The sequence below is a fragment of the Physcomitrium patens genome, chromosome 12 (genome assembly GCF_059467195.1).
Source record: "Physcomitrium patens ecotype Gransden chromosome 12, ASM5946719v1, whole genome shotgun sequence".
Lineage (NCBI taxonomy): Eukaryota > Viridiplantae > Streptophyta > Bryopsida > Funariales > Funariaceae > Physcomitrium > Physcomitrium patens.
In genome coordinates, this window is record NC_143421.1 from 14305186 (window position 1) to 14330158 (window position 24973).

At 46.1% G+C, this 24973-nt stretch overlaps 2 protein-coding genes and 1 long non-coding RNA gene across 14 annotated transcripts; 2 read left to right on the forward strand and 1 right to left on the reverse strand.

Annotated features, from left to right (window-relative positions):
* Positions 1–461: 461 nt before the first annotated feature.
* On the reverse strand, positions 462–2300 carry LOC141045987 (uncharacterized). Its single transcript, XR_012218629.2, has 2 exons — positions 1062–2300; positions 462–887 (listed from the first exon to the last, which is right to left on the reverse strand). It is a non-coding gene; the product is annotated as an uncharacterized LOC141045987 (long non-coding RNA).
* A 73-nt stretch (positions 2301–2373) lies between these two features.
* On the forward strand, positions 2374–13017 carry LOC112289670 (uncharacterized). Of its 12 annotated transcripts, none has more exons than XM_024535083.3 (11): positions 2374–3103; positions 3368–3849; positions 4012–5088; positions 5307–6677; positions 6960–7891; positions 8137–10122; positions 10355–10462; positions 10549–10776; positions 10897–10989; positions 11143–11329; positions 11493–13017. In XM_024535083.3, the coding sequence occupies exons 2-11, from the start codon at positions 3573–3575 to the stop codon at positions 12824–12826; spliced, it is 7593 nt and encodes a 2530-aa protein (XP_024390851.1). In that variant the 5' UTR covers positions 2374–3103; positions 3368–3572; the 3' UTR covers positions 12827–13017. The 12 variants fall into 12 exon arrangements, with proteins under 12 accessions (XP_024390851.1, XP_024390852.1, XP_090111084.1 ...); XM_024535084.3 differs by having other exon boundaries at positions 10900–10989; XM_090254958.1 differs by having other exon boundaries at positions 10582–10776; positions 10900–10989.
* A 4848-nt stretch (positions 13018–17865) lies between these two features.
* LOC112289736 (zinc finger protein CONSTANS-LIKE 16) lies at positions 17866–21842 on the forward strand. The gene is made up of 3 exons (XM_024535235.3): positions 17866–20276; positions 20781–20972; positions 21204–21842. The coding sequence occupies exons 1-3, from the start codon at positions 19017–19019 to the stop codon at positions 21237–21239; spliced, it is 1488 nt and encodes a 495-aa protein (XP_024391003.1). The 5' UTR covers positions 17866–19016; the 3' UTR covers positions 21240–21842.
* Positions 21843–24973: the final 3131 nt, after the last annotated feature.

Genomic DNA, 24973 nt, shown 5'->3' on the forward strand with positions numbered 1-24973 from the left:
GGTGTTGTGAATGCAAGATCAACACCATACTCTTTGATTTACCAGTCATATGGTGGTTGAAAGGAATGTACAACAATCAGTATGGTGGGTGGCATTACTTGTAGTGAGGAACATGAAACGTGCACTGCGGGGAATGGTTACGAAAGAATCCTGTCGCAGAATCAAGGCAAAAATAAATCTGTAAACAGTGCTCTTTCACAATATTCGATTCTCGATTCGGTATCGAAATATATTGCTAGGATTGTAAACCAATAATCAAATCAACTTGCGAGAGCAATTACCATTGGCAATGCACAGTTTGCAATGCCAGCTGTTATAATCCTTCAAATTGCTGATGAGAAATCATCCCCGTACTGGAGGGCCCAACACATCCTAAAGGAGAAGACTTCGAGACAAAGCAACGGATGCCAGGAATAGGACCCATGAGCAGCATTGATGGCGGGTGGGACCCGCACTCAGAGTTTCAAACAACTTACACTAGAAAAGGGGCACACTTTGAGTTGCATACACATGTTGAAGATTAGGCGAGAATTCGGGAATGAGACACGAATTGAGGTTTAATTTTAGCCTCTCCATCGCAAGCACGCTCGCTCTAACGTGCGAGACAAAGCAGCACTACACTTTCGCGTTTGAAAATTGTTTCCTTATATGCTCCACAATCCACGTTCTTTCGCCGGAGTAGATTCAAACCGAAGTTTTTGAATCAGACCCTGATCGTCGTCGGTATGCGGGGTCCCATCCTCCTCCGAGACCGATGTTTCACCCGAGGGTCCATCTTGAAAGCCGGGATTCGTTCCTCCTTGACCTTTACTAGTTGGCTATGACTTGAATGCTTGGCGCGAGAGTCAAGCTTGGGTTATCTGTCGACGAGACGCTCGGCTGCTTAGCTGAATTTAGATCGGTTAGGACTTTGGATGAATAACATTTCATTCGGCGAAAGCTGCATCAGTAAAGGATCGGACCAAGGCCGTGGTATTCGTTCCCGGTAAAAACAATCACAGTGCTGCAGGATAAAAACATTTAGAAACCATAAAACAACAAATTGGTTCATTATCTTTTACCAGGATACCGTCTGGCACAAGGATGTCGCGTCATTGTGTACCCACAGAATACTGATATACTTCAATAGATACTTCAACAATTATGCGCATCCATGATGTTTTTACTGAAATGCAATTAAAATCGACACAAGAGTTAAGCGCATTTACTATTCACCTCGTCCACGGTTTAAGTACCCAATAATAGAAACACGAGTTGAATTTTTAAAGGATAACATGAACCAATTGACTGAAAAATGAAGAGTGAGAACAAATGTCTCCCTGTCCCCAACGGTCCTGCACAGGAATGTTAAAAACACGAAAGAGTTATAAATAGGAGGATTGGATTCATCGAAGTGCAAATTTGCAGCCTTAAAAGAAGATTATTCGGAGTGTCATCTCCACTTCATTAATGTATGCAGAAAAATCACCGTCGCTTCTCGACCAGCCCATAACTTTTACGAAACTCTTACGTCGAAAACGACATCAAGGTACTGAAGAAGCTCTCGATATCTAATGGCTGAGAAACGAGAATGGTACGTGACGAACTGTAAAGTGGAAGAAGGGAATGAGAGTAATTTAGAAAGCTGACACAATCGAACGGGAATCGTAGGTACACGAGAAAAAGGAAATTAGGAGTGAAGAAGGGTCGCAACGGTGAATGGGAATTAGGAAGGAGAGAGATGGAGATACGGGCCCACCGAACGCAATCCGCGGTGACCCACAAGCGAGACGATGAATACGGATTGGCGAATTGTGCTCTGCACTGGAAGTTTTGAACAAATTTAACAAAAGTGGCGTGAAGTTAGAACTGGAAGGTTACATACACTCGGGTGAGACCCACAAGCTCTGCTGTCCCCATCCAGAATGAAGATGGGCATTCAAAACTGCAAGTGAGGGCTTAGTGGAGGAGAAACAAAGGGGCGAGATGACCAGAAGCCGAAGAGGAACGACCAGAAAACGCTGCTTCGTCTGTCAAATCCCCACAAAACCGAAGAAAGACCTATCAAGGAAGGTGCAATTTGGGTGCACAGATGGATGGAAAGTTGAATACTGTTCACTATTCCCCGAACAAGAGTTCCATCTTTACGCGCCGTGATTGTTGGGAAACAAAGTGGCCAACCAGACGGTCCCAGATCATTATCCTTCTCCCGCAATCATCCTGGACCGCGTGGTTGGGTGTGGAAATGGGGCGGTGCAGACTGCGCGCCCCGGCTGGAGCGAGGTGAAAGAGAGCACCTCGTGGTCGCGCGCAGGGTTCGCATCGCGGTCCCACAGTTTCTCCTTCAGATTCGCTTGACATGCTTTGTCTTACTCCTACTCAGCACCGAGAGGGCGGGCGAGAGAGAGAGCGAGAGATTTCCTCGTCATCAAGTTGGTACCATTCTTTGAGTTAGGGGTAGCTCAATCAACAAATCCTGGCAATTGGGCAATTGCACTGCGTGCTTCCTGAGCACAGAATAGTGTATTGTAGGAAACCAAGAGTGAGGAAAGTTGAGATTGGGAAAGAGGCGAGAGCGAGGGACACGTTGTTATTGTTCGAGAGGGAATTGCAGAGGAACGCTGGCGTTGCTGTTTTTCTATTTTTCTGGGGCCTCGTTCGCAGGCGTTTCGGAAGAGGGCACGATTGTGTACAAGGTGAAGCGTGCGGACTGTGAGAATGTCTGCAAGATGGGTCGAAGTTGCCCCGGAGATATGACTACATTTTGAGTGCCGGAAAAGCCGACATTGTGGCTAGGGTGCTCTTGGCCGTGCAGAAAACGAGAGTAGGTAGGCGGGTGGGAGATGTGGTGGCTAGTTGGCGCAGTTGGTGGTGTGAGCGATGCAGGATAAACTTGGTGGCGCGGAGATTGTGCGAGTGTGTGAGATCATAAGTGTTCAGAGTGTGTCATGATGCAGGGAAGATACAGGGATATGCACACCAGCGAGAGTTACCAGGTTGTACAGGTCTGTGGTGAGTGGGGGCGCTAGAAAGCAGCGTTGTTTGGACAGGGTTGTGGCCTGGTGGATGTTCTAACTTGGCGGTTTACGTAGGGAGAAGCAGAAGGTTTTCCTCGTGCTTGTAGGTAAGGCGTTGTATGCATTTTGATCTTGTCACTTTTCATGTCGGCGCCAGTAAGGACTATTAGAAAAATCTCTATGAATGACCGCTTTTGGATGACATATTTTTTGGGCAATTTCTCTCTGTGATGTGTTGGCACTGGCAGTGAGCCCTGGTTTTCGGACGGAAGTGGATCTTGTGCCTGGGGTGAAAGACAAAAATGTTGAAATTGCTCAGCCGTTATTTTCCGGCATGGCCCTCGGTGAGTAACCTATTGATATGCATGCAGGGAAGGAGGGTACGCCCCTGCAATAGAATAACTCGGGAAGGTGACTGTTGGTCGATGTTTGGTTGGGTAGTTTGGAAACCCCAGTGTACGTGTGAAGAAGAAAACATTCCAGATTGGCCGCGCCTTGTGCAGCATGTAGAAAGCGGGTCCAATGTCTGTGCGGGGGCGCTTTGTTGCGGAGGATTAACGTGGTTGGAGAGGGCAGATGTATAGTCCTGGTAGGGGTGATGCCCGTGCAACTGCGCTGCCCAATGCTCGCGACTCATCGACTTCCATGCCTATCGATCACGCATCAGCGTGGCACAGAGAGCCTTACAACCGGGATGCGAGGTTAGATAGAGGTGACAGGGAGAGGATTATCGGAGGGAAGAGGGAGTGGAATTCGGACAGAGCTTCGTTTGGAGCGCCTTATCCCAGAGCCTTCGGTGGGCTGCACCCTGTGAACGGGAGCCTTGGACCTCCGAACAAGCGTCGGCTGAACGGTGAGTGGAAGCGATTAGGCACATGAAAACTTTGGTCGTACGGGAATGGGTGTGTCCCTTTGACCTGTTGGCTCGCGCAGGTAGCAGTGTTGGACTAGATCGGGTGTGCGAAGAAAGGGGTGTTGATTTGTATTCGGATGGTTGGGTTGTCCTTTGTTGCAGGGCGACACACCGGGTTTCACAACGAGGGCGGGCGGTATGTGTCACCAGGACATCGAGGGGAGCCGCCGTTCGGGTCCGTGGGCCCTGTGGAGAACGGGTTAGGACGGAAGTTTGACAGAGAGTCGTTCTATCCAGGATCAGGATGTCCTGTCGGGGGTTCGGGGTTCGGCAACGGTGTGGGCGTGGACCAGCGTGCGAAGGAATTGGAGGAGAGGCACAAGAAGGAACCTTTTCTGCTGTTGAGAGACGGCAGGGACGGCGGGAGCTGTGGCGGAATCGAGCATGGCGTGCGTTCGTTTCCTTCTCAAGCGGTGTGTGAGGCAGAGAAGAGTTGTTGGGAGAGGGAGAGATCGAAAGGAGCGGTGGGTAATGGTTGGGAGTCGTCGCAGAAATTGCAGCGAGATCTTCGTGAGAGGGTGGGCGGAAAGGCGGAGGGTTACAGCAGAAGGGAGGGGAAGTTGTCCCAGCACGACGGAGGAAGGGAGTGGTCGCAGGCGGACAAGGAGTTGGAGGGGCGTAGAGTGGACGGGTACGGGAGTAGCAGTCGGGACGGTTTGACGGGTGACGGCGTGGGTGGAATCAAGGAGGCAGTGGGTGGGTGTGAGTGGAGGCGGAAGGAGAGGTCGAGTTCCGTGAGTGCATCCCGAAGCGGTAGTTATGTTGCAAGTAGCGGGACCGCGAAGGGGCCCGTGGGGAGACCCCAGGCGCTGGACGTGTCCGGGAGCGCGTCGTCGCCACAGGTTTCACCCCATTCGACAGCTTCGCCAGGGGTGCAGGAAGCGAGTCGCGATGATGGGAGCCAACCGTCTCCGCCGAAACGGCCTCGGCTGGGGTGGGGTCAAGGACTTGCAAAGTACGAGAAGAAGAAGGTTGTGGAGACGGATGAGGTTGGGGTGTCCGCATCGGGAGGCAGCGTGTCGGGAAGGGAAAGATCGAGTGTAAGTGGCGCAACGACGGAAGTGGTGCAGACGCAGGAGTCGCAGGCAGCAGAGGAAAGCCCCGTGTCTGTTGTGTCGAATCTGAGCACATTGCCTCCGCTGACGCCGTCAGCATCACCTTCGCAGCAGGCAGCGGAAGGTACGTCGGAATGGATGGGATATGATGGATTGTGTTGAGCAGCTGGTGTTTATGGTGCAGGAGTGGGTGCGTGAATGGGTGATGGATGTGTGGATGGGATGGCAGCTTTTGCGGATGTGAGTTTTGGGGAAGGGGAGTCGAGCGGTGAGAGTGAGAAGCGAGGTGTGAGAGGGTGCAGAGGTGTTGACTTGTGAGTCGTGGCGAGTGGGTGCGTGCAGTTGTGTCGAAGGCGATGGTGGAGTGTGACGGAGTGGAGCAAGAGGTAGTAGGCAAGGTATGCGAGAGAGTGGCAGCAGAAGCGGAGGCGGGCGGTTGGATTTCGAAGCCTGAGGGTGTGGTGGCGGATGATGTTGAGAAAAGAGGTAACATGCGTGCGGTGACAGAATGCGGGTTGGAAGAGAGCGTGAGACAAGGTGAATGCTGTGAGGCGTTGGGTTTGAAGGAGTCGATGGAGTGCCAAGCGTCACCGAAAGTGCGTGGGTCAGTTGAGCACTGCGGCGGTGTGGAGGTGGGTGGTGAGGTCGGTGTGAGTGACGCTGGTTCGAGATGGGCGAAGGAGGATATACTGCTGAGAGTGGAGAAAGTTGAGTATGAGATCGAGGAGGTCGAAAGGGAACTAGCGAAGGCGGAGAAGGTTGGGAGTGACAGGAGGGCAGCGGGTGAATGGGTTGCGGGAGTGGTTGGTGATGAGGGGAGTGCTGGCGTGGACGGTGTTGTGAAAGTGGAGGATGGAATTGATGACGGTGAAGCTATGGACGTGGATGCAGCAGAGGTCCATCCGGGAAGGGTTGACAGTCGAGAAAGTGGCGAGGCGATGCAGGTTGCGTGTTCTGGTCGGAATTGGTCAGGAGGAGAGGAATGCGGAAATGGGAGATGGGGAAGCGACGGAGCTGGAGCAGCCGGGAATGTTGGGGAGCGAGTCGGGGGCGGCGTGAGTGAGGGTGGACACGGAGGATCGGTGGACGATGGAGGAGTTCTGGAGGAAGGTGAGTTGGGTGAAGAGAAGCAAGAAGAGTGGACGTCGAAGCAGATGAGTGTGGGATTGGAGAGTGAGGGGAATCCGGCATACAGCCCTAGGGCAGAAACAGAGCCGGCACAGAGAGAGGAGATGGATGTGACAGCGGGTGTGTCAAAATGTGGGGTTGCAGAGAAGGAGGAGGCAGAGAGAAAGGTGATATCGTGGGATGTGGAGGTGGTTGCGAGAAGTTTGATGGAGGAGAATAAGAAGCGAGCCGAGCAGGCAAGGGAGACGTTTGTGCACCTTCTCAGGGAGGGTGTTGGCGTGGAAGGAACGTTGTACAGGTGTCCTGCGGAAGCAGGCGTATGGAAGGAGAACGTGGAGAGGCACTATCGGAACCAGGAGAGGATGTTGGAGAAGATGGGAGAGAGACGGCAGTCGTTGAGGTTTGCGGAGCAGGTATTAGCGATGAGGTTTCGAGCACTGAAAGAGGCGTGGAAGCAGGAGCAGGTGGGGATGAGGCAACAGCAGAGAGGAACAAAGCCCGTGCGCAGATGGGAGGTGGAGAAACGGAACGGGACTGCACTTCATTGCCATCGGTCATCTCTGCGGTTGAGGCCCGTACAAGCAGGTAGTTTGGTGATGTTGGAAGCAAGAGGAATGGTCGAGGCTTGTGGTTGAGCAATAGTTGAAACGAGGGGTGTGATGGGATGATGTGACGGGCAGTGTGGAGCGTGGGTGGCATGGAGGTGTGAGTGAGTGTTGGAATGTGTTGCAGAGGCGGTATGGATGATGGAAGGGTGAAGAGGTGACGGTAACATGGGAGGGAGGGAAAGGAATGAGAGGGTGGGTGTGTTGTGGGGAGGGAAGTGGGAGATGGTGAGAATTGACGGTGCGGTGGTTGTGGTGTCAGGTATGGAGAAAGTGGAAGCTGTGTCGGAGGAATGCATGAAGAAGGTGATGGCGAAGGCAGTGGTGGGGCCGGTGAGGGGCGTGTTGAAAATGCCGAGCATGATTGTGGGGCAGGAGAACAGACTGGCGCGGAGGTTTGAGAGCAAGAACGCGCTGGTGGAGGATCCTGTTGGGATGGAGAGGGAGCGAAAGAGCATGAATCCATGGTCTTGGGAAGAGAAGAGGGTATTTCTGGAGAAGTTCGCGGTGTACAACAAGAACTTCAGCAAGATCGCGTCGCATTTGGAGTTGAAAACGACGGCGGATTGTGTGGAGTTCTACTATCGGAACCAGAAGTCGGAGGATTTCGAGAGGATAAGGCGGAGGCAGCAGCTGAAGAAGAGACGGGATTATTCTCGAGTGGGTGGATCGTTTCTTTCGACGGGGCTGCAGACGAGCAGCCAGCGAAGAGAGGCAAATGGGCATGGGCGGACCGAAGGTGCGAACGTGCAGACAGTGGGAGCGGTGGTGGGAGTTTCTCACATCAGCGTAGGTACGAAGGCCGCGAGGAGCAGCATGCAGCAGAAGCCGGTGGAGCGTCAGCGGGTGAGCTCAGCGTTGGAACCCGGGAGCCTACCTGGAGCTGTTGAGATAGGGAAGGGTGTGAGCGGAAAGGAAAACAAGTGGTGTGGGACAGGTGGAGTTTCAGGCAGTGCAGCGGGGCGTGGTGGGATTTTTGGGATGGTATTATCGGGGGCGACGGTGTCTTGTGGTTTGAGCTCCGCCGTGGCAGGTGCTGTAAAGATCGGTCGGGAAAGAAGCTCGGTGAAGACGATGGTTGACGCAGGATTAGTAGTCGCCAGCTGCGGTCAAATCGAACAGCACGTATCTGCACCAATGGTTACCGGCAACGGATATTTGCAAATCTATTTAGAGAAGTCTGCTGGGAAAGAGGTTGGACTAAGGGATATGCATTGGATTGCATTTGACTGGGAGAGGAGAATCCCGATATTGCCGATTATTGTTTGGAGCTGGGATTGAGGAATGCACGGTTGTTGGGATCATCGGGGGAGTTGGTTAGCTCTTCGAAGTTGCACGTTATCTTGTCTAATTGCTTGTTGTGCATCGTACCAGTGGGAACACACGTGTATTGGTGGTAGAAGCTGAAGGGTAGTTGTGGTTTGGTTGGATGTGTGCAGGGTGATGCGCAGTGGACAGACAGAGAAAGGGAGCTGTTTACGGAGGGTGTTAGGCTATTTGGGAAGGACTTCGAGAGGATTGCTGTGCATGTTGGAACAACAAAGAGTGTGGGTCAGTGCAAGGCATTTTTCTGCAAGACCCGGAAGCGTTTGGGGCTGGACAAGCTGGTGGAGAAGTATGAGGATTCATTGAAGGTGAGGGTTGGAGCTGTTATGGCGGAGAGTCCCGAATGTGCAGATGTTGGGCGTGGAGAAGCGGCGGGCGTTCTGGCGGAAGATGTGCGGGTGTCAGGTCTTGCGGTGAGCGCGGGTCCTGGTATGGAAGTGGAAAGTGACCAGGACAAGGGAGATGAGAGTGAGAAGTCGGTAGAGGTTGTACTTCCTGTAGATGTACAGGAGATGGAAGCGGTGGAAGCTGAGGCAGGTGAGGGTGTGAGGGTGGAGGAGATAGTTGTTGAGGAAGTAGCGGTGGAGTCTGAAGTTGTGGAGGTTGTACCTGTGTATAACGGAGTTTTGGAGGATGTACCTGTGCATAACGGAGTTTTGAAGGAAGCACCTGTGGATAACGGGGTTTTGGAGGATGAATTAGTTGAGACCCCGTCAGTCGTTTCCGAATCAGTTTCTGAAGCAGTAGGGGCTTCTTGTATTGTTTCCATCTCGAAGCACGCGATGATGGAAAGTGGTGTTTGTTTGACACAGAGCTCAGTTATTTTGGACAGTGTGATGAAGGCAGTATGCGAGGTGCCTGCAACTGTAGCTCATTCAATGGGGGAGTGTGGTGCAGAGGTGTCCGAGGACGATAGAGTTGAGTTCGTTGCTGTTGAGAAGGAAACATTTGCGGAGGCTGTGGAAGTCGTTGTGGCTAAGGATGGGAATACCGGTAATAATTCAACAGACTTGGCAATTGGTTATGTAGTTGAGGAGGATGCAGCGGTGATTCGTAAGGATGCTGAAAGTGATATGGAGTCTTGCAAGTGTGAGCCAGATACTGGCCTTGTCAAGGCTGTCGGTATGTTAGCCAAAATCAGTACTCTGGCAGCGGATGAGCAGGAAGCGAAGGCAGTTCCTACGGTTGACGTGAAGGCTGATCCAGAGTCACCTCAAGTGGCAACATCTTTAAGCACAGATTCAGCATCTTTTCCTTCACTGCCAGCCGCTGTGAGTCATTCTGGTGGGTCTGTGTTCTCAAATTCGTCGACGCAAGGTAGTCAACAAGGTCGTGAGAGGGTGGGAAGGGTTGGAGGCGGTGAAACCAAGTCGAGGAGAGAGCCGACTTCTTGGACTCAAGAGGAGAAAGAGAAGTTCGCGGACATCATACGGAACCATGGGAAGGATTGGACTAGGCTGCACGAATGTTTGCCCTCGAAGTCTTTAACGCAGATCAAAACATACTTTCAGAACTCGAAGGCAAAACTGGGTCTTCTGAATGCAGAGGGTGTGAATATTCTGGGAGGCAGGGTAGCCGGAAGTCGGAAGAGGAAAGTTGATGAAGCAGAAGACGGCAGCAACAACGTGGCTTGTTTGAGCTCAGGGAATGAGTTGAAGGGAGGCGGTGTTTCTGCTCGCGACATGGATGGCGTTTGTCAGAATGTGAAAGCAGCGGTGGGCGGGGTTCCAAGCATGGGGATGGGTAGTGGTCCATCGGGGTTGGAGAGCATGCTGTACCCAATTTTCGGTCAGCGAGTGGAAGATCAAATAGCATTGGAGAAATTTATGCGGATGTATAGTGCGAACGGGTTAGCACAGAATATTGCGGGTGGGGTAAACCCGTTTGTGCAGCAATATGGGTTTCCAATGTTTCCGAACGCAGGGCATCAAAGGGCAAGTCAGCTGAGTTTGCAGCAACAGCTTGCAGCATCTCTGGCTCAGAAGTCGGGTCAAGCGAAGGGGCTGCAGCAGCAGGAGTTGCAAGGTTCTGGAAGCGTTCAACAAAGCGGTCAGGCAAGTGTTCAGCAGAAAGCTGCACATCAATTGCAGAGCGCACAGGTGGGGAGAGGTGGTTGGTTGAGAAGCTGAGTAGTGATGGTCTTGGTGCTTAGTGACAGTGTACGGTTTTATAAACCGGGTAGTTGTGGACGGAGAGTTTGTGGTGTGCATGATTGTGACGATTGGTACGTGAGAGTGGAATGAGCAATGTGGCGATGCAGCAAATAGTCGTGATTTTGTGTGGGATAGCGAGGCTGTAGATTGGTGTTGATGGATTAGCCGTGATTTGCAGATGGTCCGAAATCAGCAGCTTCTGGCAAGTATGATGCAGCATCAAGCGGCAGCACATCATCAGCAAAATCAGACGAGCAAGAGCGTTCCTCACCCTCTTCAGCCGCAGGTACAGCTAGTTTTCCAGCTTCAATGGTTGAGGGATTGTTTGTTTTGGAAGAGGAAATACAGTAGTTGAAAAGTTTGTTTTGATAGGTTGTGGTACTCCAACCTGGGCATGCTGGTCAGCTGCAGCAGCAGCCACTGGTTCTAAATCAACAGGTGATTCATCACCCGCAAGCTCAACAAGGTGGGAGTCAGCAGGAGCAAGGTAGTCCAGGTCACCTGGTAGGAAATCCAAGCTTGGGGGCTTGCAGTTCTGCTCAAGTTCCGAATCAAATGAAGCAGTTACTGCAACACCAAGCCTTGCTCCAACAGCAACAGGTAAATGAATGGTCGGATGCTTTGGATATAAGAGTTCTTTGTGTTTAATCATATGGTTCTGGCATTGGGCCTTTGATATCAGTGGCTGATATTTCTTTTGTGTACCTGTTATGTCCATAGCAGTTTCAGCTGGCATTGCAACATTTGCAACAGCAACAGCAGCAGCAGCAGCTTCAGCAACATCAGCATCATCAAGATCAGACTCAGGCGCAGGTTCAAGTTCAAGCCCAAGCCCAAATTCAAGCCTTAGAGCATTCCCATTCTCATTCTCAGTCTCATATTCATCAACCTCAATACTCTCTTGCTTCTCTACTTCAGCCTCTGGTGGTCCAGAAGCCTAAGGTAGTTGTGCCACTTCCCCCACAGGTGACAAGAACCCCGTCACCTCCAGTGTTGCAGCAGGGAGGTTTGCCTCATCGGCATGATCAGCACCAGCATGGACCATCGCATACATTTCTGAGAGGAAATGTGGCTAGTGCTGTGTCAAGCAACCCTGGAGAAGCTTCGACTCAGCAGGGAGAAATTGGAGAACAGTGGGGAAGCATTAGCCACGGTACGTTCTTTGTCAGTAGCTGGTGGGATGATTGGTGTGCTTTCGAGAGCACATACTATGAGCTATTGATATTGTGAGATATGCATGCGAGATGGTTGTTCAGTCAATTTCCGTGTGATAGTCATGAAATTGCAGCATTGAAATGTGGTGTGGATGTTCTCAGGAGGAGGATCGAAGGAACGAAATTTTTCTAGAGCTGATCTTCATCAACTGAGTGGTGCTGGACAAATGGTGAAGCCCTCCAATGCAGAGCCCTCACGGCCAGCAACGGAGTCCCCGCAAGCCCGAATTGGTGATGTGAAGTTGTTTGGGCAGTCTCTTTTGTCTCAGCCGACTTCATGTGCAGTATCCCAGAATGTAGCGCGTGGGTCATTTTCTGCGGCTGAAAAAGTGTCTTTGCAGCAGTCACCTGTTAGTACGGCGGTTTCGTCTCTTGCGACGAGCATGCCTGTTCCTGCTGCATCACGTGTGAAACCGTATGGAAAAGAGTCTGCTTTCAGGGGTGTTCCTTTTTCGTCCGAAGGACGGCAAGGTGGATGGCCTCCACTTGGTAATCGCGGGAGCATGGAAATGTGGAACATTATGAACAATGCGCATTCTCAGGTGGGTCAGGTATTGAAATCGAAGGTCGAAGAGTTGGAGCTTCACAATATGCAGGAATGTCGCATGTCTCGTGAAGCCCAAGATGCAGAATCAGATCAGAGCACTCCCAAATCGACACACAAGCCGCAGCATCTTGAACAGGCGCGAGGCGCCCAGGATAAGTCAGGAAGCGGGGGGTTTTCCTCATTGGCCTATGGTGTGGGGAAGTCCCGAGCTTGTGTGAATGAGCATGGTGTTTCGTCTGGGGAGGTATCTAGGACTGATCCTGAGAGAAGAGGCGAGAGCATTGGACTCGATTCCGGCTGTAGTGAGCGAAGCTCCATGATGGCCAGTAGAAGTAGTAGGGGTCAGGCGGAGTCGTTTGCAATGCAGGCAACCGGGCCATTCGCCAATGGGCAACAAGTGCCTCGGACCGTGATTGATGCGCTGATGGCCATCGCGGAATTGCATCGAATTCGCAGTTCACAATTTAATTCGAGCGTTGGCCAGCCGAGGCTAGAGGACCATCAATGGGAAAGCCTTGTACAGCATACTACTAAGGGTATGGCTGTCGATGCTGTGAAAGCCAATCCCAGTTTGAGCCTAAACCGCCCCATTGCTACTCCGCAAACCCACTTGAGGGGGAACGGTGTGTCACAGCACTGTGTGCGGGACAGTGGCTTGTATTTTACTCAACACTATCCAAATCTTCCTGGGCAGTCTGGCGTCGTTTCCAGCGCATGGAATGGTGGAACTGGGCTTGTTCATCCTTGTGATGTGCAACGCATGCTTGTAAATCCTGCTCTTAGTTCCTTCCTTCCAAGTGCATTGTCCAGAGCCTCAACAGCAACTGAGAAGTACTTGGGATCCTCCGAAGTAAGGGATTCTGACGGCGGCAGAGATGGGACATGTTAGTTTTAAGGTCGAGCTTTAGAATCGCAGAGAAAATAGAGGCAGTCGCCATTTATTTTCCTCTATCAGAACCTTTGTTTATGCTGGACAGGGCACTGGGCATATGCCCTTTGTAACATTATCTCACAATTCGTTGATCACATTTTTCCCTTCGTTGCAGTACATGTGCAGTAAAGAGTTGACACTTTGGCTTACGTTTGTGCAATTGTATTTTTGATGTTTAATACTAGTAGTGCTACGTCATGTCCTTTGAATATCATGTGAGCAGAGCACGTATCTACTTTTCTTTTTGCTGTACTCTTTTGCCAAAATTGAAAGCTCACTCATACTTTGCTTCAATGAGCAAGGACTGTTAATGTCTATGGAATTTCCTGTCTGCCTATTGGCTAGGACATGTCCGTGTGAATAGGTGAGCCCTGGTGTGTGTTGGTTCGGATCCTTCCTGCTTCATTCTTAACACAGCATACAACTGTCTCTGATGGTGCACTAGGTTAAGTCCAAGCCTTTGTATGTATGTACAGTCAGAACTGTAGATGGATTATTACTAGACATTTTTGTGGCCATGGAAATACATTTTCTGATAGAAGCCAACATTGTGCGTGAAAAATATCAACATCAAAGGATCGCACTAAAATAAGCACTGTAGCCATTTTGGACATCCATACTGCCCTCATTGGAGGCAAGGACAACATAGTTATCAATCTTCACACAGCTCCTCTGCAAGGGCAATCATTCCACCCCCTATTTCTGTATTTCAGTAAAGTATTGCTTCCCAGAGATGGGAAGCAATAAATAAATAAATATATATATCTTTTTTATATTAAGCTTCTTCTAATTTTATCAGAAACAGAATATATATAGATATATATATGTGTGTATATATCAACATACATGTGTATTCTTAGAAAAGTCCTAAAATTATATCTTTTATCAACATATACTAATTTAGCACCTTTGAGGAATTAAGATAGAATTTTTATGTGCTCTTCTGCTACATAATTTTTATGTTACATATAAATTTTACTATATAAAATAATTTGATATAAGTATGGTAATATTAAAATTCTGTAAATGCGTAGTATAATTGGTTTGAAATTGCAGATACATTTTATTATCACAAATTCTTCAGCAAATTTTAATTTTGAGTCCTTGAGTTTTATAACAAGTTATATTTATCACATCCTATTTAGCATCATGTTTTTATTCAAAAAAATCCCATTCTTCAAATTTTTCAGAATTCTGTTCTAAAAAACACACAATATAATAGAATAGGGTGTCTGTATTAAGGTATAGTTATATTGTTGAAAAAGCTTACACAAATATATACATATATAACAAAATATGTACATGCTTTTAAATAATTAATATACATATGCATAGTTTTAGCATTTTATGCATATCATTGTTTAGAAGATTGTATTTTTATTTATTTAATTTATTTTATATTTATATATATATATATATATATACACATATATATATATCCCAAAAAAGTTGTATGAATTCTATCAAAAAATAATATTATTATTTTAGAAATATATTCAATATTCCAGGTGCTTATGATCAAGCTCTTTTAACATAGGACATTTTATCAAAATGTAGGACATTGTTATGCCTAATTGCTTTTCAATACGAGAAATGAAGTTAATTTAAGATAGTAAGAAGTAATGATTATGCTTTAAATGCAAAGTTGCCCTTCCTTTGCACCTTCATTTGTCTTAGCATACACAAGAATAGAAACCTACTTTCATGTTCTTTATTAGTGTTGTATGATAAGAAGTTTTTGTTCTGTATCACTTAATATAAGACAAATATTCTAATGTCCTACATTAGAAAGGCTTTCCTATGACATTAGTCTGTAAAATTAGAATACTATTTTTTGTATTTCTAAAAAGAACATGAGGTTGTAGAAATTTTTACCATACTAGCAATTCTATTACCTCCATAATAAACACATATTTTTTAGCTTGATGTTCATAATCTTTGATAATTCCCTCTTGCATAGCTATTTCACTAAGAGTAAGATTATTTTGTTAAATTTTTATTAATATAAATCCATTTATATCAATCTGTAAGTGTTATTCTTTGCTTGAGCATGATTTCTTCCAACTTATCTACAATAATGGTTTACAGAAAAGTAATAGTAATATATGAAACAATCTATGAAGTTGTGTGGTTGACAATGTTTTAAATATTTTGATAACTTAAGTGTCAAGTGGTAGTTCAATGTTTAATATTGTGTACTACTATTTCAGTTTTTCCTACTTATATATATATATATATATATAGAGAGAGAGATTAATGCTTTTTGTTAAAAATATATAAACAAATATCTTTTTAGTTTCAAGACCAGTACATTGCAGTATAAATAGATAATTTAAAGTAAATTATTAAATCATCTTCCAAATTTGTAACCTTACTGAATATGACTGTAAGTTCATTAAAAATTCTGATAATAAATACATAAATATTCTAAGCAAAAATTAAAAATTACCTCTACCTGCCACTTTTACAAAATAAAACATATCACAAAAGAAAAATTATTGACACATACTCTATGCCCTTTGAAACGGTATTTTTTGCTGATGTGATATCATTGATTTTTTATTTAAAATGTATCTTGGCACATGGATGCTCACAGATTAACAAAGAGGTAGTTGTTACTAGATTGCAATAGAACAATCATATAAAGAGGCAAATTATGTTTATTTTTTTTAGCCCCTTCATGTTGGCAATAAAAAATATATTTTTGCTACAAAAAACCTTACCATTATATGCATCTGGAAGACCCGAAGGACCTTAAAAAATCTTAATTAAAATCAAAACAATCATAGTTACTACAAAGATTGTGTTATTTAGTTGGCCATTTGATTTTTCATTCAAGCAAGTACAAAATCCCACACCTTTTAAAATTTGTAATTGGTAATAATTCGAAGCTTATACAGAAACCAATTTATTTTCTTATACCACAAAACATAAATTGGTTAAGAACATGAATATATATAATCATAATAGAATATATAAATGTGCATAAATTAAAATACTTACCTCTATCTATCTATAGCATTTTGACGTTGTTAACTTTCAAGTAATTTAATAAGTATTCTCTTCAATTAATATTATTTTTAATTCAATTTAGTATTAAAAACAAAAAAAAACTAGTAGTATTAACTTTTAGGAAACCATTATCTTTAATATATATTTGATTTTGATTCCCCTTTCTCATCCTGACTATTTTTAGGTCTTATTCTCCTTCCACTTCACCTGCAATTTCTTTCAAGTATCAACTTACTTTAAGATTTTATTCATCAAGCACCAACTCTGAATTGTGTATTCTAATTTATTTTGAATACGTGGATGTGGCAAAATTTTATGTATTGTAGAATCATAGGTGAGTAAAATCAAATTTCAAGTTTAAATATCAATGTTTTAATTATTCAACTATTTTTATTTTAATTAGTATTCAAATATTCATGTTTTTTTAAAAAAAATTCAACAATTTAAATTAACATATATCTTGCATGAATTCAAATGCGCAATATACTTTAAAATGAAATACGATTTTCATATGTCACTTAAGATCTAATTGCTACATTGAATATACGTGCAGAGTTGGATTTTAATATAAACTAAAGTGTAAAATAGAGGATTGTATTGTAGAAAAGCATAGTCAACAATATGTAATCTTAGAAAGTAACCCATACCATTATAATTTTAATTACAAGGCATACCATGCCAAATATCTGATAGAATTCTTAGTCCAATCAATTTTCTCTCACACAATGGAGAGTTCATTGAATTTAAGATTGGACTAAGAAATGCCTTTTCCAAGTTTTTCCAAGTCCTTCAAAGTTGTTTTTCCCACAATTGCATTATCGGCATGAAGACCCACAAGATTGCGTGGCAAGATGGCAATAAGCCACGACACGATAGCTTTTCCAGTGCAGCCAATGCAGCTCAAAACTTTTTGGAACCCAAAATAAAAGCAAAAGCAAGAGAAAGAGTTTAATACTATTCCCAAGTGGCCTTGAATGTGGAGACTGTTATAGCCCAAGTCTCCTTACCAAGAGCGGCTCTTCCGAACCAAAGTCTCCCCTAGTGAAAGGGAGGGGGGGGGGGGGGGTCTTGCCTCACTCAAGTCTCGGAGGGTGCTTTCCTCCTCTCCTTCTCTTGTTTCTCGTGAGCCTTGCTTCATAACTCTGTTCAATAGGTGGCTGAGATGGTGACGTGGCACGCGGTGAGTGATGGGATATCCTAGCACTTGCTCCACACCCAATGGAAAGGAGGCAAACGCACTTTTCCAAAGATGGGGTGCGAGAATAAAAAAGGACTTTTTTGGGAAAAGGGGCTTTCTATTGAGTAGATGGGGTGCCCACTTGATGGGTCTCATTTCCCATATTCACTGAATATGCTCGGGTTTTTTTTATCATAAAATAATGTTATGAAAGAATGAATAACGAATAGAATAAGTAGAAGAGATATAGAATTGTTACAAGTTTTGGCAATCTGGGTTACTTCCAACTTCTGTTTTGTTTTGTAATAGGTGTTTGTTGTGTGTCTTTCATGTTCATCAATACATTGGTATTGATTGTATTTTGTTGGAAACCTTCAATACGTTTCAATTAAATATGTATCCATATTTTATTTTTTTATCGTGAGAATAATTGAAGAAAACATATAGGAAAATACATGTTGTGAGATCAATCTTTGGTTACAGTGATACTCAACTTAACACTCACAATGCTCACACAACTTCATCCAGCAACAACACCAAACCATTACCAAATATTAGTCATAATTTGATTTCCACATGGGCAAACAAAATAACTAAGTCTGGGTGATAAAACCGATCAATGATCAACGTAACGTGAAGAGTTGTAAAATATATGAACAGTCTGTTGTGAAATACAAACATACAGCTGTTAATCGAACAGTTTTATTTTTTAAAAAAAGAAACTCTCGGCACACATCTTAAACTAATGCAAAGCGGAGACTCAACTCTCACACAAACCCCAACACACAACTCATTTCCACATGCACCGCTATTTCCATTACCATCATCGCCAACGTCGAGTGTGTTGGACAAACGCCCAAAGGTTGGTCCAACAGCAAGACAAAGTCTGGAACAACTTTTCACCGAGCTCATCAACTTAAAAAAAACGCTCCACAACTCCGACATCACAGCAACATTCTCAATTAGGGCAGGAGTGCAGGATCATTACGCCTCAATCACTGGTAACGAGCAGTAAAGTAGACACGGAGCATGAATAACAACGCCGCTGGAGGATACACAGACAGACAGACAGACAGAGAGATAGATATATAGTTAGAGAGATCGATAGGGAGAGAGTGATAGAAAAGAGGAGAATGAAGCGTGGAAGATGCAGGACTAGGAAGTGAAGAGAGGGCTGGGTGGGGAAGGGAGAGGTGGGTTCGTAGATTGTTTTGCGACAGCTGATCGTCGATTTATTCCAAGTCCAGGCACAGGAGAGCAACGACCTGCACGCTACGTATGCGGAATAAGTACGATCCTCAGCAGTCGTCAGCCGACTGGCTACATACTTTTTGAGGCCCCTTTTGCCTTGTCGATGCTTCTCTCTCTGGGAGTTGAGCAGCGTTTCTGATTCACCCACATCTTCTCGCTATAATCCCACCCCGTCTCAGCTCCCCCAAAGTTGTTGCCTGTGGTTTGCATCGATACTGAACCTCGGAGCAGTGATGAGTTAACCGGTTTGAGTCTGAGTCGGTGGTTTTAGGTGCTGAAATTGGTGTGCGTGGGTTACTATTTCTATGAGGATAATGGTGTAAAGGTGCGGGATGTTGTGGTTGTAGAAGTGTCTCTGCTTGTGCCAAAGAGTGGAGGGAGTGGAGGAGTGGACGGTATATTCATGCACTAGAACCACTTCGACTTAACTTACACTGTTTCGCATAAATTTGGGGGCCGTGGCGTTGCAGCACGAGCTTGCTTGTGCCCTCCTGTATTAGATCATGAAGAAATTTCGAGCGGGGAGCATGTCTAGATTATTCTCTCGTGTCCTCGTCACGATGGTGAAGAAGCCTTAAGCTGAGGGCGAAACGGGATTGTGGCCATGATTGTAGTGCCCGTGACGACTCGATTCTTGGAGGAAGCCAATTGCATTAAGTGTGTTTGAGAGTAGGATTTGTAGAGGAGTGGAGTAGTCGTTTGGGTAGTATGCCAGGAGGAGGAGTGAAGGACGCTGCCACTAACAGCGTCGCCACAGCGATGGCGATCGCGGGACGGGCGTCAAGAGCATGCGACGTCTGTGGCTCGCAGCGCGCGCGCTGGTATTGCAATGCAGACAACGCGTATCTGTGTTATCGCTGCGACCAGAACGTGCATTCAGCCAACGCTCTCGCGCTTCGACACGAGCGTGTGCGGCTGAACTCGCAAGGCAATATCTCTTCGCAGTCCCCAAGAAAGGCCCTCGTCGTCGACACTTCTGCCCGAAAACATTCTCGTAACCACACGGCGCACGCGGCTCAATCTCCCCCTTCGCGCAAGCGGTCTCGTCTTAGCCGACGGCCTAATCCTCACGTCTCGTCTCCAGTGGACACCCTCTTCAAGCCTCACAAGGCAAGCCATCGCGGCAGCAAGGTGAAATCCGAGAGCTCTCACGAGGTACCTAACTTCGTGACTGTGAACATCCAGGAGTCCTCGTTTTCCTTCACTCATGATAGCGCCACGGTCATGTCCATGGCAGAGTATTGCAAGGGCCGAGCTGCTGCTGCTGCTGCGGCTGCCATGTCCATGTCCGTAGACGTAGATACGTACGAGGAACTCAGCAGCGGCGATTCTGACCAGTTTTTGGTGCCCACTGGCTACCTGGACGATTTCGAAAGCGCCGCTGTTGCGCCTGTCGAAGACGGATCCAGTCCTTCGGAGGACGCTGAGGATGCCCCTGGCTATGAGGAAAACCATCACGACATCACCGATGCTGTTGATTTGAGAGATGGTTTGGAGCTGGAGGGCGGAAGCGACGACGCATATCGCTTGGATTTTTCGGACATCGTGGCTCTGCGCGAGGGAGATGAGGATGCCTTTGAGGGAGATTATGGGGAAACTGAGGGAGATGCCTTTGAGGGTGAGTGTGGGGATACTGAGGGAGATGGTGAGGTCGAGGCTGCAGCATCGAATGAGCAGAGCTGTGTTGATGGCTTCCCCGAGGAGCAGCCGAACTGTGTCGTTCCGTTCACGAAGGAATATCTTTACAAGGTGAAGAGCGAGAATTCCGTGCGGGACGGCTTTGCTTTGATCAAAAAAGAGGTGGCTGCCGTCTTGCGGTGCTCTCTGGAGGGAGAAGAAGCGAAACCTGCTGCGCCATCTTTACTGAGACTGAACTTCGACGATGTACTGTCGGCCTGGTCGGATCGCAGTCTGTGGACAGACGGAAAGCGGCCCCAAACTGTGCCGGATGACTCATCGGAAGCTGTGGTAAGTTAGACTTCAGTATCAGCCAACGCAGGGAGTAATGTGGGGATATTAATAGAATCATGGACTTGTTGAATCCCACTCAAGAGTGGAAAGGTGTTCCGCAGGGTGTTAACATTGTTCACGTTTCACGCTCAGCCCGATGTCATGTCCTTAAATTGTCCTCCAATCTACTCTTAGGATAACATTCCCAGTGTTTTGCAGCATGAGTTAGTCATGTTATTTAATCAGAGGCCATTTCGCCTAGATGGTCCAATATACAGGCCAACAGTTGCTGCACAAACAAACCCCAATTAAACTACAGGGTACACTACAAGGAGAAGTTAGTTAATCCGGCCTGTGGGTTCTATCTCAGTCCGCTCTTGGAGAAGGTCACTCTTAGCAAGGATTAGTCATCGAATCTTCACGTTTAATGAAGATCTCGGAGGATGGATACCAAGCGCATGTTAAAAATGCAATGCAGTACTGTAATATTCAAGCTCGTTAAATTGTTGGATTGTTTTACAGGGAGGATTGGACTTAGGTCTAGTGCCAGATCTTAGTAAAGGATGTGCTCAAGGACAACCAGGAACAGGTGGCGACCGAGGAAGAGAGGCCCGCGTGTTGCGTTACAGAGAGAAACGGCGCACTCGCCTCTTCTCCAAAAAGATTCGTTACGAAGTGCGCAAACTGAATGCAGAGCGTCGCCCTCGCATGAAGGTCAGTAGAAATTGATGCGTCTAGTTTTGGTAACATTAATTCTACCTCATCTCCTGTGCATTTTTCTTCCCCTAATTCTTTTCTCCGAAACTGCTGGATTAATTGTACTGTAGTTCTCCCTCATGCACACGAAGTCATCAGTTATAGCATGGACTTCTTGCTGAAGGAACCATGATTTTGCACATCGAGATCATGTCAGTAATTGGAGCTTTGATGTTTTGTTTATGGCAGGGCCGATTTGTGAAGCGAACAACGGGTTGCTCGTGAGCAACGTCGTTCCCACAGAGTTTGCTGGACTATGTGATGACTACATACAGCGTCAATTAGATCGAGCTAATCGCTTAGGTTTGATATGAATTAGGAGATCTCGAGTAATCCATCTTCGCAAGAAGACAGGCAACTTTCATAAGTGGGTCACGTTCATAAGGGGTATGTCCTTGGTACCCTCCATGTCCTCGTTCTGAAGAGTATCCTCGTCTTCGATATTTCATGTTTCAGTTTATCGACCTCATATTAGGAAATTTCGATTCAGTGAGCACCGAAACATACGCTAGACTAGTGATTTTCCTGGTGATGTGTGTTAATGCGGAAATATAGACAAGGTAGGTAAGGTTCTGGTATAGTTTACAAAATGCAGCTTCCTACCAGTCCAGCTCAATTGGTGTAGATACAACCGTGTACAAAAAGGTGGTATGCGCAACAGAATTACAGCTCTTTTTTGCCACGCTTGACATAAGTGGTGGATTACGTGTTTGTCTACTATTAATTCTCAGGCGCTGGCCCCAACCGCGGGTTGGCCTCTCTGAGACAATGTTTAAGATAAAGGGAAATTTGTAATTTTGTTACCAAGAGAACTCAATTTTTTTTTTACCAGTTCTATACACTCACGGCCTTGCATGTGTTGGATATCTGCTTAATTGACAAAATTTGAATCTGGACAACTCACTACTCGGGAGAAATATAGAACAATGCGATGTGTAGTAACTTCTGTGCAGCCCCAACTGTAAAGTTGATGAGTCACTTTTCAACTTTCAAGATTCTAGTGACTTTTGGAGTCCATACTATGTAAAACTCTCACTGTGCATTTAGAACAGACAAACCTCCGAGACGCTTTATGCCAATGGTAGAGGTGAAGTGACGAAATATTCGTTGAAGTAGAATTGGTTTACTTCGAGGAGGAAAAAGGTGAGGTCTCTGCAGTTCCACAGTGTAGAGCTTGAATGATTGGTCCCCCCATCCCAACAAATATATGTCGAAGGGTGATTGGGCAGGTTGTGCAGCTACGCAGAATGGAGTGCCCAGCAGAGTAAAGTGTCACCGAGTCCTCCGAGAAATACCTGCCCGCTGCAGGCACTACTAATTAACCAACCAGGTACAGCACACTTCAGTGTAAATGCGTGACCACCAAAAGGCGGGGTGTGAAACGGAGGAGTTATTGAAGCCAAGGGCTTGACAGGAAAATTGGCAGAATGGCCGCATGTGGGATCAACATCTCACCAGTCCTGACCAAAATGGTGCGACCTACTTTTGAAGCCTGCCCACATCATGGGACAGACACCCACTTCAAGTAGGACTAGCAAAAAGCAATTTCGAGACGGGGAAAATATCCTCTCACCGAGTCTGATTGGAACGTGATGGATAAGATCAAAGGCAGTAAAGAGATAGCCTTTCTGAAACGCTCTGGCAAAGAAATGTACTGGCGAGAGGGTTGTTGCGCGATCGAAAGAAATTGACATAGTTCTGGTGTTGCAAGGACAGATCCGTGTGTACACAACCAGGATAAAAAAATACCGACACTCAAAGCCACACGCAGAGACCATTTTAGGGTTCCATCTCTACTACACTTTTAGGAAGATTGGAGGAATCATGGATAGCATGCTGCTGAGTGAGTTGGCTAGGAATGATCGAGAAAGCGAGAGAGAGAGAGAGCCAGCATCGTGTAAAGGAGCTTTGAACATGAGAATAGTAATGTGTGAGTGAAGGAATGGGGTTAAGGAGACTAGCTTACATGTTTACCTGGTGAGGAGCTCTCGATCACGCCTTGTGCATGAAGCGGTATGGTATTGTGATGGTCCACTGTGGGCATAAATACACCTGTCTGCTATATGATCCACTGTGGGCATAAATACACATGTCTGCTATATGATCGAATCCTGAGTCCCACTCAGTACGTGGGTTTGAAATTAAAGCTTCATGGGTTGTATGAGGTTTCATGTGGACAACGACGGTACAGATGCAGATCAATATGAACCAATTAAGTGTCGTATTGTAGTACACTAGTGCAGAGCTTGCATTTGAAAATGACTTTGGTTTCTTCAGAATACCATGTGGGATTGATGTGGTGAGGATACCTTGAGAGGCTTTGTGAGACCCACATATTAGGAAGAACATTCATGACATGGAACAGCAGTAACATTTGTTGCCTCGTATGCATTAAAAATTGTATGAGTAGTGACAAGTTTAAATTTTGTCGCAAATCGAGAAAATGTCGTGGATCTGAATATATATGTCAGTCTAGATTCGTATGAGATTTTCCAAGAATATCCTCAGAGGGTTCAAGATGGTTCGCTTCACTTGCTTCATCGCTGCGTTGGACCACCCACATCATATTCATCCTCATTTGTTGGCACCACGTTTTTGCTACCGTCGGATGAGCTGGTTTGGCTCTCGGCTTCTAAACGTAAGAACAGGGTGGGTCGTCTACAACATAGCTTATCTGAAACCTGTCAAGGCATGCGATCTAGTGCGGAATCCTGTGGATCAAACCGTATCGTCCAAAGTGGAAGAGTGCTGATGGAAAAGATGGCATGGTCTTACTGAGAGGCATTCACCGCACCCCATAGTTTGTGCCGAGACGCCATGTCAAGTCCCCTGCTGGGCTTGCCCAGACATACCCTCATAGGCGTGAATTTCTTCATTTCATTCCACCAGGATTAACTCAGGCACTATAGCAATACGGCAGGAATTAGAAAATGCTTACCATCATGGAGGAAAGACGGGAAAACATCCAAACATTGGTTCACACAGATACTCACCAGTCACATGAAATCACTAATAATTAAGCCTCCGTTACATGCACGACAACCGATTGCAGGCAGAAGGGACACCTTAAAGCTGTTTCTTATCCTGTTGCACCTGCACAGTGCAGCTAAGGCTTCTTAATGAAAACGAGTAAACTCTCACATCAATAGTACCTAATCTATCAGTGTAAAGAACTCAGGCCAGCTATCACGGTAAACTTACTCACGCTCAATCATGGTGAGGGAGAGGACGAAGAGCTTTATTTGCGGATTTCAAACAAAAGAAATCGACAAATGGAATGCTCTTCGTGCCATCGAAGTAATTTCGACATGGTCAGCCTCCAATCACGTTGTCTGAAAGATCCCTCAACCACGTAAGCGAAGTCTAAGATTGCATGTTCAGAGTAGGTATCAGTCGTACGTGAAATGCAATCACGTGTCAGATGCATAATCACAGTGCAGATCGTGCACCATCTCCTGCACAATACCTCACCGACATTGATCATCTGCCTCAATTCGCTTTCAGTTTGACGGTGGTATGCAAACTTGTAGCGTTAAGTTCTAGCCTTATTAGGTTTTAGCGAGTGACCAAAACGATGAAGAAATCTTTTGGGTTGGTAATTGTACCCACAAGAAAAATGCGTAAAACGTAGGTTATATTATATTACAAATCACCAAGAACGTGTCACTAAGCGTTTCATGTCATGCGAAGGTGATGCTGCTCCTGGTACACTAACGATGTCGAAACCACCCAGAATATCCCATCCACAAGCGCCTTAAGCATTGGCTTCATTCATAGGCTACCTTCGTGTAGGAACTGGGTGAAACCGTGCACCTAGTCATCCTCTATTCATTCGTGAGTGATAAGGATGTAATCAATACTAGCCAATAAACTTGAGACTTATTATTAGTACTAAGTTTAGACTGTATATACACTAATAAGGAGATGAATAAACTTTCTTCCTTCACTGTGCTCTCCAA

Excerpts from the sequence above, each read along its gene's own strand:
- LOC112289670 (XM_024535075.3), top strand. The coding sequence starts at position 3,573 with ATGTATAGTCCTGGTAGGGGTGATGCCCGTGCAACTGCGCTGCCCAAT. Across the intron at positions 3,850-4,011 it reads GAACAAGCGTCGGCTGAACG|GGCGACACACCGGGTTTCAC; the intron begins GTGAGTGGAAGC and ends CCTTTGTTGCAG. Across the intron at positions 5,089-5,306 it reads TTCGCAGCAGGCAGCGGAAG|TTGTGTCGAAGGCGATGGTG; the intron begins GTACGTCGGAAT and ends GGGTGCGTGCAG.
- LOC112289736 (XM_024535235.3), top strand. The coding sequence starts at position 19,017 with ATGCCAGGAGGAGGAGTGAAGGACGCTGCCACTAACAGCGTCGCCACA. Across the intron at positions 20,277-20,780 it reads ATGACTCATCGGAAGCTGTG|GGAGGATTGGACTTAGGTCT; the intron begins GTAAGTTAGACT and ends ATTGTTTTACAG. Across the intron at positions 20,973-21,203 it reads AGCGTCGCCCTCGCATGAAG|GGCCGATTTGTGAAGCGAAC; the intron begins GTCAGTAGAAAT and ends TGTTTATGGCAG.